The following is a 17,417-nucleotide window of genomic DNA, read 5'->3' on the forward strand; positions in this document are numbered from 1 at the left end:
ACTGATTTGTATTTAACAATATATGTACTGGTGCTTTAAACCACACAGAAACCAATACACTGATCTGAAGAAACAATGCTGTAACATTAGGAAATGTATTAATCGCTAAGGAGCCTTATAAACCTTGTGTAGCTCAGTTCAAGAACTCTATACTGAAAGCAATGGTTCTTGATAAGATGGAGGTTCTTTGATGAACATAAGGTGCTGCAAAGATTGAAGAACCTTTTTTTTGTTTTGTTTTTAAAGTGTAAAGATCCATGAAGTTCTGGAGAAAATGTATCTACTCACCTGATCGTCCATCTCTCTGGATGTCCACGTGATGCCAGACTCCATCGTTGACTTTGCTCTGTGTGGCTTTGACTTTGATGGTTCCTGATCCCATGTCCAGCAGAAGATATAGGTTTCCATCTAGAAGTTCCACAGCGAAGAAGTCCACTTTGTTGCTCCGCTGATTGTGAGAGTCCTTCTTGTCCTGGGGCTTACCTTGAGTGAAGAGGATTAATCCGTTGGGCTCTGAAGTTCGGAAGTCAAAGGAGATGGAGCCCACACGCTTGGTGTTCCACTTGGGAAGACTGAGGAAGGACTCTGCCGTCTCAAAAGAGATTGGGTCTAGGGTGGGCACATTCTCACATTTAAACACCACGTCCCCCTGTAGTTTCATTTTAGGGTCTGCAATGCGGGCCAAGCGAGAGAGTTCCAGTCGAATGTCATTGTTTTTGTAGACCACCTGTGATTCAAGAAACACATTATGGGTAATTGTGATTTACCCATAGACAAACTGAAAATTATAACCTCTACCATATTCAATTCGTTTTATGCGATTGTACTGAATTTTAAAACCCCAAATAACTAAAAATATACTTAATATACGGTTGGGTCCAACAGTCTGAGAAATTGAAGATCTGTTGTTTTTTTTATATATATATATATATACTGTACTGTACTGTACAAAAAAATTAAGAAAATTAATACAAATTATTTAAGATTCTGCACTGTTTCTAGTTCACTAAAATGTAAGAAAATTTGTAACATTGACTATGTTAACTTCTTTGTACAAAGGATCAGATCTGCTATCACAGAAGCAAAAGAGGATCGAACAGAGTTCTGAAATTAATAAAAAAATACAAAAAAAAAAAAAAATACAATTTCACTCAATTGTTACACTGATAATATAATTTGCATTCAAAAAATATTGTAATCAACTAGAAAAAATAAAATAAATAAATAAATAAAAGCAAAATAGGAGCATTTTTACTTGTGGTTGTATACATTCTCTAAAATGTCTAAAAAGTAAATTATTTAACTTAGCAGAATGTATATTAAAGGAATATTCTGGGTTCAGTACAGCATTTGTGGCATAATGTTGATTATACAAATAAATATTTTGACTTGCCCCTCTTTTTTTTTTTTTTTTTTTAAGCAAAAATCTGGGACACAGTGAGGCACTGTGAAATTGTTGAATGATTTCAACAATTTCACAGCTCAAATAATAAGAAAATAATAATAATAATAATAATAATAATAATAATATTAATAAATAATAATAAACAAATAAGTTTTAACAGAAGAATTCATGTAAATGCTTTTATAAAATAATAAGCTTCAAGTTTCTGCCTTTAAACCCCACCAACAATTGGCCCTATTCACTTCCATAGTTAGTAACTCACTGTAAACTTGAATTTTACTTTTTATTTTTTCTTAAAGGTGCACTCAGTAACATTTTGTTCATGTCAGCTTGGACTTACAGTGGCACCTAGTGGTGTGGATGCAACATAATTCAAAATTTATAGTTTTCAGTTACAGATGCCATTGTAGAAATTCACTATTCACAATCAGCCATGATTAATTTAATCCAAGAGAGAAAGTGTCCAATAACAACACGGATACTGAGATTAAGCAAGTAGTACTTAGCTGGTCATGTGATTCTAAAATGGCAGCCCCCAAGAAGGCAGCCCTGCCCCATGTAGAATAAAACAGCTTTTATAAGGTTACTGATATGACTAGAGTCCTCATCTCATGTGAGTGATAATGATTTTATGCATATGTTTCAAAATTACAATAAATTTCTTTAGGAGTAAAGCTTTTTTAATGGGGGAAAAATGTATTAGAGTGCACCTTTAAGAAAGGGAGGGACGATTATTATATGTGGTAATCAACATTATGCCACACAAGCAGTCGATTGAGCTTAACTTGTATTTACACAAGATTATTCCTTTAATAGTATTGTCTATAATTTAATAAAAACAGTGAAAAAGTAGGCATGTGTCAATAAATATAGATTAGCAACAATTTGATTTAATAATATAATGTGCTAATAGTGTACACTTATGTGCAAACCAACTAAAAATAAAATAAATAAAACATAGAGGAACAAGAATAGTTATTAAAAATGTTTGGTTAAATAGTAAAATGGGCTAATAGTTTAACTTTGTAAATAAATCAATAAATATTATTTTCAATAAAAGTATGGAACAGCTGAAAAAGTCCTTTTTATAAATGGCAGTGCATCTCCTGGGCCTAAAAATAACCCAGCTCTTGAAGGGGAAAATTAGACACTCAAAGGACACTCAAAGGATGTGCTGTGATATTGTGCCTATTTACCAAGGCAAAGACTCATATATACAGTCAGCAATGCATTATAACCAAATACAACACAATACAAAACCTGCAGAACTGTAATTTGAAATCCACTCAAGCAGAAAATTAAAAAGCTTTTCTGTTCTTTTTCCTCCTTAAAGAAAGAGCTCTTGCTGCTACTGTATATAGGACACTGAGTGCACAGCAAACAGCAGTTCTGTTGGAGAACACAGCTGTCAGCAAACAGATTTTGCAGCTGCAGGATTACAGATAATCCTGGAAGATTTGACAGTAAATCAACACAGGTGCCCTGCGTACTATCTGCAGTGGCCTGGAGAGAGAGTGATGAACTCAGGGAAGAGGTCTTTATTTCACCAACATTAAAATTATCATGTTTTTTTTTTTGTTTTTTTACTGCCTTTGCCTTGGGGTACCCATCCTGAGGTTCACATTACAACACCTCACCCAGATTCAGCACCGCCTAACCATCAACCCCCACTATCCCACACCGCCTCCTCATCTGTGCTACTGTGCCATGCCAATAAAGTGCAACTGTAGGGTTCCGGAGGTAAAATCCCACTCATTTTCTCCAATGAGAAATTTATTTTTGCCAATAACGTATAAAGCTTTCAAGACAGACCTACCATGAGGTTGTTAAGCAATGGTATATGCTTCAGGTAAAATCCACAAATCAGTTTTATTTATTTATTTTTAATTGTACTTAACTGCCAATTTCCGACAAGCATTGTAACGGAACGTTAATGAAAATTCTCTCATCATTTACTCACCCTCATGCAATCCCAGATGTATATGACTTTCTTTCTTCAGCAGAACAAAAATGAAGATTTTTAGAAGAATATCTCAGCTCTGTAGGTACATACAATGCATGTGAATGGTGGCCAGAACCCTGAAGGTCTAAATATCACATAAAATCATTATACATTTTGACAGCGGTGATTTCAAACTCTTTGCGCGTGTGTCAAACACTAGGAAGTAATCAAGCTTGAAAATTTGATCATCCCTTGAGACAGCAATGGCAAGATGTACAGTGAAAAAGGAGTTATATTTTGGTCTCTTTTAACCCAAAATCAATTAAATCACTTAATAAGACATTGATTAACACACTGGAGTCATATGGATTACTTTTATGCTGCTTTTATGTGATATTTGGACCTTCGGAGTTCTGGACACCATTTATTTGCATTGTGAGGACCAACAGAGCTGAGATATTCTTCTAAAAATCTTAATTTGTGTTCTGCTGAAGAAAGAAAGTCATACACATCTGGGATGGCATGAGGGTGAGTAAATGATGAGAGAATTTTCATTTTTTGGTTGAACTATTTCTTTAAATACAGTACTTGGTGTACACGTGTTCCTAAAATAATATTCTTTATATTTGTGAATAGGGTTTTAGAAAGTAACTTAAAAGGTTAATGACATGAGGAATCAAATTTGCCTTGATATTTTGACATATTCCGTTTGTTGACATATACAATATACATTGTACTATAAAAACATACCGTAACTGCTTTTTAATGACGTTAGCCAATTCTAACAATGGGCGTGTCTTAAAGGTGAAGTACACAGAAAGTCGAGCGTTTCAGACAGAGGGCCAAAGACAGGGTTGAAAAAGGTTATGTGATACTGCATTGTGCAAAAAAACTTTACTAACATTATAAGTTAACCTCAAGGAAGAAAAATTTAAATAAAAAAAATATGCATGTCATGGCCCAAAAGTAAAGTAATTAGCAATGTGATTACTTTTTCAATCAAGTATCAGTCAATTAATCTGACTGCTATTTTGGAGAAGTAATTAGTCATTTGCAGTGGGTTACTTTTTGAGTATCTTTGACATCCCAACACGAGTCATGTAGAAGAAGCCCCTTAAGACAACTGGTCAAGCTGTTAAATGAGTGGGACTTCGCAACAATGGGGCAATAACTTAAATTGTGGTGTACGTGAATGAGTGTGTTTGAAATGTAATAACACTGCTGTTTGGTACAAATACAGACTCGGTCAGTTGCAGTATGTAATATATTTAGTTTAGCATAAATAATCTTGACATTGGTAAATATTATAAGAATACAGTTTTGAACTTGGTCAATAAGTTTCATGAAGTAATTTCAATGTTAAGTAGTACTTTGACAAGCTGCTTTTGGGAGCAACATTGCAAACAACCCAAAAAAAAAAAAAAAAAAAAAAAGCACCAACCACCACTAATAAATGTCTGAGTATCATTCTGACACCACAATCCCATTTTTGAATGACTACAGTGTACGTGAAAATAAAAACAAAATAATTCTTTCCATTCCTAAAATCACTGGTGAGACAAAAGCACAGGCCCTTTTCAAAGCAGCAGACACTCTACCTAGAAAACATTTCTTCAGCTCTTCTTCTACTCTCCTGCAGTCAACCTTACCTTGCTGGGATGTAGTTATGCCTTAGGTTATGATTTCAATGGCCATTACCTCTAGTCGATCGATAGCGGTATAATGGAAAATAATGTGCAAAAAGATGGTGTGGGCAGGGTAGTCTACAGACTCTGATACATTATCTAAAGCTACACCCTCACTTTATCACCTTATCTGGGGTCCGTGCTCTGTCCCCAGAGTGCCATTTATAATCAAAGCCAGACCTTTAACCACTCTATAGCCTCTGACTCTATATCTCTCACTCTCAGTGAGCAGGTTTTTGTCTGTATCGATCGGGGCATTCTTGGGTGGGGAGTGGACCCTAATCTCTATTGGATCGGTATCTTAGCTTGTTATGGGGCACAGCTGGCTGCTGCATTAGGCTCAGTATTAATGAGAAGTGCTCATGGTGTAGACACAAAGAACATGTAGGTGTGCAGAGAAAAGCAGCCACTGAGAGAGATGTACTGTAGAGTGATGGGAGATGGAGAGACTGGTCAGTGGAAAACAATATCAATACAGGGTTTTATTTTTAGTTTATTTACAATTTGTCCTTTCAATTTTGTTTTTCATTTGTGTGAGTTTTCACTCTATTATTGTTACTGTAGTTTTAGTTTAGTTTTAACTTTTTACATTTTGTCTAGTTACGGTTTAGTTAATGTTTTTGTAAATTTACAGTATTTTAAATTTTAGTTGTATTATTTTAGGGCTGCCAAAGTTTATGTGTTAACTGATAACATTCAAATGTGTTTATCACCGTCAACTTCCTCAGGGTCAACTTGGTTGTTGCAATCTAGCAGAATTTTCATGTTCTGCACGTTGTAAAGATTTCAAATTTCATAACATACTGTGTATCAAAACGAAAAGTAAAATTTTATTTTTATTTTTATTTTATTTAGTTCATTTTGGAGTGAAGAAAATGTATTTCAGCTTAGTTTCAGTATATTTGATCATTTTATTATTTCATTTTTTTCAGTAAAACAATTATTATGTTTTTGTTAACAATAATAACAATGATAATACTCAAAAAAAAAGAAAAAGTTCTTTTATTTAAGTGTGAAAATGAGTGCTGTCAGTCGATTAAAATATTTAATTGTGATTAATCGCATGATTTTTCATAGTTAATTGTGATTAATCGCAGATTTTGAAAGTGCTGTAATTTGACTTTATGTATCCTTCCTTTCCTGGTAAATTAGCACAGAAATACAAAACGTAAAAACGAACAGAAAACATATTTATTACAACAGAAGCCTAACAGAAAAGCAAAAAGGTTTGAAAGCTGAAATGTGAAGCTTGTATATTGCTAAAGCCCTTCTTCAGTATAATACTGTATGTTTTATAAATCATCCTTTTGAGGTATGACCACTTCTAATAATGTGTTACTGTATTCCTGTGCTCCATGTAAACAGCAGTTAGTAGTCAGAGGGTTAGTTCACCTTCACCCTCATTCCAAACCTGTATGAACTTCTTTTTTTATAGTATAAAAAAGTGAAATTGAGTATAAAAGAAAAGTGAAAAATGTGCTGGTCGTTCCTGGGTTCCGAGACCCATGTTCTCGTCCTACGTCAAAACCAGGAAGTAATCGTGTTCACATAATCAGTGATGAACGGGGACTAGGTGGTTCAATTTTCCCTCCATGTTTAAATTTTTACTCACTTGATGGTTAGGTTTAGGGTTGGGCTTTGGGGGAAGGGTTAATAATATATGCATTCATCTTTACTCCATTACATCACTTACAACAAAAAACTTGCTTTGCAACTCACTTTTGGTGCCCCTCTGTAGGCATTTCAACTGGGTAGGGTTGCACCAGCTGTGCATAAGGTCTTACGTAAGTTGGGATGTAAAGTTCACACTAAGGGCTTAGTAACTACTAGTTAGTTTGTAACTAAGTCAGTGCTTAATTTGGTTGCACCACCTGTTCTTAAGACAAGACTTAGCTAGTAGGGCGTAAGCTTTCCATAAAGGAATGCCTAGTTGCATAATATGATGTTTACCTGTATTGATCCTATAAACAGCCTTCAAATTTGACACAGAAGTGTAAAAAAGCCATTCATTTTAGTTTTATCATGTTACGGTTGATGCTCAAACCTTGTTTGCTCATGTAACTGTCAGCTGTAATAAATTATATCCCCATTAAAATACGATACGTAATAAAAGTAGATTTGATAAATAGTATATTTGCCCTGTGTAAATAACAATATATAGGATCTGTATCTAAAATAAATAAGGGGTCATAAATAAATACTAATATAACAGGCTGAAAAAAATTGACATTTATTCATTTTAATATTCTGTATATATTTTGAATGTGTTGAAACTTGACACTGGGCGACGCACCCTGAAAACTGCACCGTTAGAACGGTTTAATGCTGAAGAGCCGCTTCAAATTAAGTTTTTCTCTCTCTCGTAAATGTAAACGAGTGTAAATGTCAACATCATACTGTATGTCGAAAGGATTGAAGCCTGTCATGCAAAACATGAGCTCATTGATGTCATAAAATATCAGTCTGCTTTTTTATTCCAACCGTTACTCCTGGTCGAAGGCTTCCGTAAATATTTAGTTTATACGTAGGGTTATGTTCTACCTAAGTTTAATTGTGCAACGCTCAAATATTTAGTAGTGTGTAAATTGTGACTTAGTGCCCATTAATGCCACAACTAGGCTTAGTTGTAACTTACGTATAGCTGGTGCAACCGGCCCCTGGAAGCTGGAGCTCACACGTGCCCATAGGTTCAAAAACACTTCCCGATTCGACCACTGGGGGGCAGTGCTTTGAATTTAAATAAGCACAGGCCAAGTTTAGCTCAGGAAAAGTCAACCTATACTGTTTTCAAATTCACTGTGAGATCAGTCTGGCTGTACACATGTCCCTTAGGCTTGTGTAGATGTACAGAAGTTGTACGAGTCTGAACATCAACAATTACAAGCTGGAAACAGCTTACTATCTTTCATTCCAAACATTGTACAAGAAAAAGTACAGTACACTCATTAAATGAGTAATTAATTCAGGTATATTTTTACAACACTGAGAAGAAGTGTGTGTGTGTGTGTGTGTGTGCGCGCGCGCGCGCGCACTCCTCTATTAAACCGAAAAATGCTTAATATGAATGCAGATATAATTCAAGTTTATTCATGGAGTGTAATAAATGGTAACTCACACATCTTTATAGTCAAACAAACAGTACACAAAGCTCACAAGAAAAAGTTGCCCATTCACAGTTATTGCTAGTTCATTTTTCATAATGATTTTCCTAATACCAATGGTCCTGTGGATGCTGATATCTGCGAGAAGAAAAAAAAACTGATTTAAGGGATTGACCCAGTTAATGAAATGCCAGGATGAAAATGACTGCTGTAAGCTTTTTCCTTTAATTAAATATGGAACATGGACGATATTCAGTATATCAGCAGACTATTAATGCTAGCTTTAGCTAACAGCAATCCTTTTCTGAATGAAGAGAATTAAAGATAAAACTCTGAAATCAGCCACACAAAAACACGTCACATTTAGAGTCATGGTAGTGAACGTTCATCTCCTGCTGTCAAATGTGCAGACACCATCAGCAACCACAAGCTCAATGCTGCAACTCAAGCTGTGCAACTCAAAAACTGTGCAAGAGCTCCAGAGCCCATAATAATCAGCACACACTTCCTGTTCCCAGGCGATTCAATGAGATAGGTGCATTTTGCACTGTCACATTTTAAATAAACAAAACCTGCCTCCCCACCATAAGCCTTTAACATAAATTTAAAAAATGCAATTTGCTAAAGCAACCACATCATTTTGTGGTTCTTCTTTGACACTTTCGACTCACGTGTTAACTCGTATGCTTTTTTTGACTCATATGCCTGTAAGAGTCTACCGTGCAATTTGATCACTCTCAAACAAGTAAATGTAGTAGGTTATGTAATGCAAACTTTAAACATCATGCGCTACAGTAAAAGTGTTCAGATGTCATAAAATAGCATTGTATTAGGAATAGGGCGAAAAGTACATGTTTGTGAACAGATAATCGGCTGTTTTACTTGTTATTTGTGTGAAAGTGAAAAGAAGTCATTGTTGTTGTAGCGCCTCTAGTGTTCATTTCACCAAATTCATTTCGCCACGTGAAAAGCATTTTTCAAAAATCTTGCTGTAGTCATAAGATTCTGTGAGACCAGGCTGAGAAAATCAAGAGATCGTGCTCAAGTTCATTAGTACCAAACAGAATAACGGTCAGCCTCCACACAAGAGTTGTTCGGAGCATACTATCATACTACTATTACTGTTTCTGTAAAGCAGTATACAGTATACTGTAGTACATATAGACTGCATTCCAAACGGCATGAATCACCCTCCGATGGGCACTTTGAAGGGAGAACAATCATGATAGTCATGCTGTAAGATCGCTTCAAACAGAATTTCCAATAAAATCTGCTTAAAAAGTGAGTTCTGAATGACCCTTATGTTTGAGCCCCACACCTTTTAGTCTTTCAAAGCTCTCACAGAGGATGGTAATGTCTTCGAAGGGCATAGGACAGAGGGATGCTCACTTCAGACTGGAACGCACCTATACTGTGAATGCATTTTTTTATTTTTTTTTTATTATTTTATTTTTTTGCATGAACATTTGCCTACTATTTGCAAAAATGTGCAGTATACAACTGAAGATACTTTCCCAAAATGTATTTTTAGCATCGCTTTTCTGACTTTTTATTTTATTGGAATGTCAAAAGTTACGATTTTCATTCAAAATTAAATTGAAAATACAAAACAACCGCTTTCCTAGATGATGATGCTATTAACATGACACAGGCATGTCACTTATCAAATGTGACAGGACATTTTATGTAAGAATGGATTTACTAACAACTAACAAATTTGTTTTGCTTGTATGGAAGGTATGGCAACCAGATACAGCGACAGAAATAAATAAGAGGAAATTCTGACTTTATATGCAACAGTTGTTTGATATAAAGTCACAACTGCGTGAGATAAAGTTGTTATTAAAGGCGCATTCAGTCATTTTTTGTTTCTTTCATTTTGGTCATACGGTGACACCTATTGGTTTATATGCTGCATCATTTAAAATCAATTGTATTCAGTTACAGATGCCATTTTATAAATTAACTTTTCACATTCAGCCATGACCGAATCTAAGAGTGAAAGTGCCCAATAACAGGGTAGTTACTGAGATAAAGCAAGTAGCACTCAGGCTGGTCATGTGATCTCAACATGGCAGCCCCCATGAGAGGACCCTCTCCATGTAGATTTAAACAGATGTTATAAGGTTACTGATATGACTGGAGTCTTCACCTCATGTGAGTGGTCATGATTTTATATAAATGTTTTAAAATTACAGTTTATTTGGAGAGAATTTTTTTAATGAGGAAAAAATTACTGAGTGCATACAAACTTGCAAATGTGATGAAGTAGCAATTTCAAATGTATATAAAGCAATTTCTACTTTATTTTATATAAAAAAAAAAATTTAAAAAAATTGTGATAAATAAAGTCACAACCAAGAGATATAAACATGCATTTTTGAGCACTAAAGTTGCAATTGCAAGAAATAAAGCAAAAATTGCGAGATTATAAAGTCAGAACTGCCTTTTTTATTTTTATTTTTTATTTGTTGGGATTAAGACTACATAATATGCCATAGGCAGTATTTAGTAAGTAGTAAGCTTGCATTCCATTTCGAACAATTACTCCTGAATTTTATATTAAATCATTGAAATTATTCACGTTTGGGTTACGAACGATATTTAGGCCCGAAGATGCGACCCTTCATCAATGCTATCATAAAACAGAGTGTGTTAAATGAGATAAAATTCCTTGCTCAGAGGACGCTTTGCTCCTCTCGCCCCGGCTTTAACTGGAATAAAGTGCCTGCCCTTTTTAGAACTCCTTGGGTAATTCTAACTCGGCGAGTCTTTCATCACTGTTGGCACAGGCTGTGTCTGAGAATGTGGCAGGGACAGGCACTGGCATATCCACAGCTACGCATCTGATATTAATAGCTGTGCTGGGGATAGAGAGAGAGCACAATAGAAAGCAGAAGAACACAGTGGCAGATTAAACAGCACAGACAAGGTGACCTTTCATTATGATGCTTATTACAGACCACCCGTGAGTATCGGCTACTGCGAGCCTCGAGTGTGTGTGTTTCTGTGAATACGTGTATGCATTTAAATGTGCTCACAGCTTCTAATGGGACCTGGATTGTGTCTGTAGGTGGTAAACTGTGAGAGGAGGTCACGTCTTCCATGAATGCAGCCATGAATGTCACATTAGAGGAGGGAGGATGTTTACTGCATTGACTGCAGAGGATGTTTATTGGCACCGATGACTAGAGTGCACTCTACAGTCTCCATTCCATAATTAGATCCAATAATGGAGCCAACCGCGAGAGTCATTAAATTAAATCAGCCTATCAGTAACTGTGGCTAAAAAAAAATGATAGTGCACATAAAGGGTGCTCCTCCCTCTTAGGAAATGAGGAAAGGAGGCAAGGAAAGCAAATGAGGATGGAGGAATCAAAGCAAGGCGGATTTTTTAAATGAAATGTCCTTCCTCGGTCCTTGGCTCCTTGCGGTGCATTTAGAGAATTGATACATCCTTAATGATGGTGGACTTTAATCGGCTTCTGGGTCACAGGCTCAAGGACGGAGGAGCAAGGAAACGCTGCAGATGCACAGTTTAAGAAATGAGAAGCACCCAAAGTGTCTACCAGAGACTGTGTGTTAGTGATGTAAATCTACCAATTCCAAACATGTTCTTTTGTTCAACTTCTAAGTTTGAACAAAACACTTTTTACTAGCATTTTTTTATTTTTTATTTTTTTTATTTATAGGGCACTATTTCCGTGATGAAGTAGGTGCAGCGCTATGCAAAACCACCATGCACCATGTCTTATCCAATTTTCAGGCCAGCGCAAAGTGCAGGCAGGTTTGGGAGGGTTACTTTTGAAATGTATTCCACTACAGATTACAGAATACATGCTGTAAAATGTCATTTGTAACATATTCTGTTAGATTACTCAAGGTCAGTAACGTATCCTAAATACTTTGGATTACCTCTTCAGCACTGTTAAATTTTTCACTTGTTTTGACTTTAAAAACTCTGCCAGTACAGTAAGACAAAATACAAGTTAAAAATACATTCTCTGAAAAACCTAAATATCTTATGCAGTGTTGTTTCTAAAACAAGATCAATAAAATTGATCTTGTTTTAAGGATTTTTAGATATTTTTACAAGAAAACAATACAAAAATTATTATCAAGAATACGATTTTTGCCCTAATATCAAAGGTCTTACTAGAAAAAGAAATTATGATCCAACGTGAATTTTCTTGATAAAAAAATATGATCGTGCCTGGTAGCATGTGCATGTAAAATGACTAGAAATATCATTTTAGCTTAGCGTAAAACTGACAATTTACACAAGGTTTATTTCTATTTCTTGTGCTCCAAACTTACTTCAAAGTTACTTCTCTGTCTGCTCGTATGAATGTAACACATCATAAGAAAGTGTTTCACCGCTGTTCAAATGCACTTTGGATCGCATCATTTATATGTATAAATGTCTTCCATCTGAAAGGACTAAATATTAAATGAAACAAATGACAATAAAATGCAAAGTAATCTCTTCAGTAATCAAAATACTTTTTGAATGGAACTGTATTCTAAATACCAATGATTTAAATTGTAACTGTAGTGGAATACAGTTACTTATATTTTGTATTTTAAATATGTAATCCCGTTACATGTATTCCGTTACTCCCCAGCCCTGAGCGCAGGTGGGCATGGGTGGGAGTGTTTGCGCTATCTGTGGGTGTATTGTATGTTAATGAAGTGGTGCAAAGCGCAATTTGCTATTTTCCTGAGAAATAGGTCATTGCACTAAGACTTTTGTTGTCTAATCTCAGCACAAAGTCTAAAATCTGTTCCTACATTTATTGTTTGTGGATTCCACCAGTAGATGATATCAAAGAGTTTTTGATCACTTTTAATAATAGCCATGGTTTTTGTGTCAGTAGATCAATATTATTATTATTATTAATAATAATAATAATAATAACAATATTAACGCCTTTCCAAAACTCAAAGACGCTGTACAGAAATTAAACGTAAAACATTAAACAGAGAAACATACAACAAATATTCACAACTAATTAATGAACAATGGGAGGGAAGCAAAGCATATTTCAATCAGGTGAGACACGGGCAAGCAAGACGAGAGCCAACAGTCCCAGAGAGGCCGATAAAGAGCATACAACATATACAGTACTGTACATTGCTGTCCGGAGCTGCACAGATGACAGAGCAGGGGATGCATTGCATACAGCCAGTGCTGGGTAGTAAGGGATTACATGTAATCTAGACTGCATAATCAGATTACAAATCAAGTACTTGTAATTGGATTAAATTACCTTTTGAAATACTCATATTCAGACTACAGTTACTTTTTATAGATTACATGATTACATATTAACAAGGCAACAGCAGTAAATTGTTAATAATTTATTGATCATCCTAATCATTCTCTTTTCAATCCTTTACATTTTTCTAAATCTGCACACACATCCTGCATTTTGCGGGCACTTTTTAATATTGAAATGGTTAATCTGGTTTTCATTTTCATTTTTATCCCTTTATTAATTTATTTAAAATTGGCAGAATCTGCCTTCCATAATTATTTTGCTTCAGAAGATATGGATTTTACCACTGGAGTCATACAGATTACTTTTATACCCCCTTTATGTCATTTATGGACCTTCTGATTTCTGGTCACAATTCACGTGCATTGTGAGGACCACCAGAGCTAAGATATTCTTCTAAACATCTTCATTTGTGTTCTACAGAAGAAGAAGAACATCATACACATCAGGGATGGCTGGAGGGTGAGTAAATGATGAGAGAATTTTCAATTTTGGGTGACCTATCCCTTTAACAATAACATTTGAAGAAGAGCTGTGGCAAAACACGTCCACATTTTTCTTTTTTGTTTATCATATTGCCGTTCAAATCGCAATTGCTATATTTTTTCAAAATAATAAACAATTAGATATTTTGTTCAAATCTTTCAGCCCTAATATAACCTTTTTTTTTTGTTCAATTTAATGTTAATGTTAATGTCACCCTATTTGTTTAACTCTTGTGAAAATTAACCATGCTTCTACTAAAGTAATATTGCAGTAACCATTACTGTAGTGACAATGATTTTTTGGTGGAAACCATGATTTAATGATAACAATATTATAGTAACCATCATTGTAGTAAACATGTTTTTTTATTATTATTATTTAGATAAAATTAACCTTGGTTTTACTAGAGTAACACTGTAGTATCCATGTAGTGACCATGATTAGCACTTTAGTGGCATTGTGGTAACAATGACTGTAGTAACCTGTGACAAGGAGGAGGGCGGGGCCTGGCCACGACTATGCACGCCCGGCCCCCAATCAGGCTAATCAGCCGATGAGAGGGATAAGTGCAGTGGGATGCGGCATTTCGAGAGACGAGAGAGCCACATGCAGCTGCCGTGTGCGTTTGTGTCTTTTTGTTTTATTAAATATTACTTAAGGAGTAATTAGGAAGGAGGGATGTGCTGTCGTGGAGTCCTCGCCACTGCCATCTGCCCAAAGGAGCAGCCGCCGGTCGCCTGGACGCGGAGGAACAGCCGCCATCCACGAGGGGAGGAGGGGCTCACTGCCAGCCACCTGGAGTGGTGGAGCCACTGCTAGGGGTGGAGGGGCTTCCTACCGGCCACCAAAATGAGGAGGGGCATTCCATCCGCCAGGGGTTGAGGGACTTGCTCCGGTCCGCCCGGGGAGGAGCGGCTGTCGTCTGCCAGAGGGTGGAGGATTGATCGAGGACCAGGCGACGCCGTGTCTGGGAACCAGCGAGCAAGTTTTTTTCTCTCTCTCCTCTCTCTCTCTCAGTTGCTCTGCCTTGCCCTTTCCCTCTCCTCCACTTGTTCCCCTCCCCAGCTCTAGAGAGGTGGGGAAAAGCCTGCCGGCAGGCGTGGCTGGAAAGGGGGGGGTGGGATGTACGTCATGCCGGGGGTTCCCCGGCCTGAGGCAAAGGAGGGAGAAGTGTGACGAGGAGGAGGGCGGGGCCGGGCCGTGACTACGCACCCCAGCCCCCAATCGGGCTAATCAGCCGAGGAGAGGGATAAGTGCAGCAGGATGCGGTAGTTAGAGAGAGAGAGAGCCACATGCAGCTGCTGTGAGTGCGTTTGTGTTTTGTGTTTTTTTGTATTGTTAAATATTACTTTGACCGTTCAGCCGGTTCCCGCCTCCTCCTTGCCCATCTTTAACCATGCTTTATTTTGTGGTTACTATGGTTTACTACAAGTAACATGACAAACCATAGTAAATGCATGGATAATTCTCGCAAAGGAATATTATCCTGATTAATTTTATAACTTTCAGGTAATGTTATTGAATTTTGCAACAGGAAATGGTTTCTGAATTAAACAATATAATCAGCTTGTTATAAATCGAAAAAAAAATAAAAATAATTCTTTAAATAGCTTTAGTGTACCACTTTTTTTAAGAGTAGCTTAAATTTAGTTGAACTATTTTAAGTTCTAAAATAGTGAGAATCTAGCTTGTAGCTTGGGAAGCTAGTTTCAAACTAACTTCCCCAACACTGATGGCAACACACTTGTTTTGAATGGGCATAATTAAACTTTTATTAAATAGTTGAAGAACAGTAAATTATTGTGCCTTTTAAAATAAATAAATAAATAAACATTGCAAACAGTGGACTAATAACAGTTACTCTGTGCAGACTTGAAGGGAATTTACTTCATAGACACATCCACTAAAAAACACCTTCACACCAGTTGGTTGAAAGTAAAAAAAAAGAATAAATTAATAAATAAATAAAAATCTCTCAGAAAAGTGCAGTTTCTTCTGTAAAAAGGTCTCAAATCAATAGTTTGCAGGTCCCATTTGTTTTGAGAATTTGTTCTCTAATGCAATGGCATTCAGACATTTCAAAGTGTGACTGAAGTGTCCAAATATTTTGAGGCCACTGCATGCAGTAACTTACGTGTCCATTAACAACCCGACAGGCCTTTTATAATGTCATTTACACAGTGTGCATGTGTGTGTTTGTGCATGCATGCATGGTTCTTCACATCTAAAGCACCAACCTCTTTCAGGCAACCCATGAAATTATTGCTGACTGGAGATCCAGGCAGGTCGGCTGTGCTCGGGCTTCCCCCGACATAGAAAAAATCATCAGAGCCCAGCATTGTGTAATCGTCCTGTGTGTATCCTGTGGTGGTCAGTATACCATCCACCGATATAGTGACCTGTTAAATAATGACAATATAGAAAGACAACCAATTACTAACTTATTAATAGATGTGATTTCAGCCTGAGCGAAACTATTTCTCATGTTCTTTATTTATTTTAATGATATGATGTTTTTTTTTTTTTTCAGTCTATTTCAGATTTGCTGTGATAATGGGTTGGTTGCTGCTAAAACTCTGGACCATTGGTCTGGATAAGTTCAGTATAGGTTCAGAGGACAGGTAAAGAAAATATTGCTGATGAATATTTTCTTCATCTTTGATGGGTTAAGAAAATGAATTCTTATCTGGTTTGGAAGATTACTAATTACAGGTTAGTAAATGTTAAAACCAAGGACAAATTGATTGTACTTGTTTTGAAGGGGTACGTTATTTCATATCACACACAGTCGTACACATTAACAGACTCTCTGACACATATGCACACTTGTACATGCATGCATTAAAGGAAGGCATTAATCACTGGGAAAATCATATGTTTTATCCTTTTTCAAAGACATCATACTGAATAAACTTGAGAGGGATGGATGATTGGTTGATTCCATGGAAAGGAGGAGGAGCAAAAGCCACAACAGCTGGGTCATTCCTGTTAAGCAGTACATTTCTGAACTGGATAAAATATAAAAATAACAAATGTAAAAATCAGAATAGTTAGTTTTCTTTTATTACAATATCACAATTAAGAGAACATGAGGGTGAATGTTAACAGAGACTATTTAGCCTGAGGTGGAACACTTGTATAAAAATGAATGGGAGAAATTGGAACACTCAATATGACAGAAAAATTCCAACGCGCTTACTTGAGAGACAGCGCGAACTCGGTCCTCTCATGAACGCACATTGGAGTACGACCGGAAGTAAACAATTATAGTGAAAAGGATTTAAATATTGACTGTATCGCTTTAAAAGATGCTCATTTAACCACTGGAGTTGTATGGATTCTTTTTTACTATGACTGTCTGTGCTTTTCTGAGCTTTAAAGTGCTGATCACAATCCACTTGCACTGAATGAACCTATATAGCTGAGATTTTCTTCTAAAAATCTTTGTGTTCTGCTGAAGAAAGAAAGTCATACACATCTGGGATGGCATGAAGATGAGTAAATGATGAGAGAATTTTC

The 17,417-nt window shown here is 36.2% G+C and overlaps 1 protein-coding gene across 1 annotated transcript in view; it reads right to left on the reverse strand.

The window, feature by feature from the left end:
* The window catches only part of LOC127415771 (neurexin-3b-like), a 558,207-nt gene that overhangs the window by 354,419 nt on the left and 186,371 nt on the right, over positions 1–17,417 (reverse strand). Inside the window, exons 6-7 of the mRNA XM_051654668.1 lie at positions 16,136–16,297; positions 289–727 (exon numbers count right to left, since the gene is read on the reverse strand). Coding sequence (XP_051510628.1) covers positions 289–727; positions 16,136–16,297 — 601 coding nt within the window. The remainder of the gene's footprint in view (positions 1–288; positions 728–16,135; positions 16,298–17,417) is intronic.

The sequence above is a fragment of the Myxocyprinus asiaticus genome, chromosome 25 (genome assembly GCF_019703515.2).
Source record: "Myxocyprinus asiaticus isolate MX2 ecotype Aquarium Trade chromosome 25, UBuf_Myxa_2, whole genome shotgun sequence".
Classification (NCBI taxonomy): Eukaryota; Metazoa; Chordata; class Actinopteri; order Cypriniformes; family Catostomidae; genus Myxocyprinus; species Myxocyprinus asiaticus.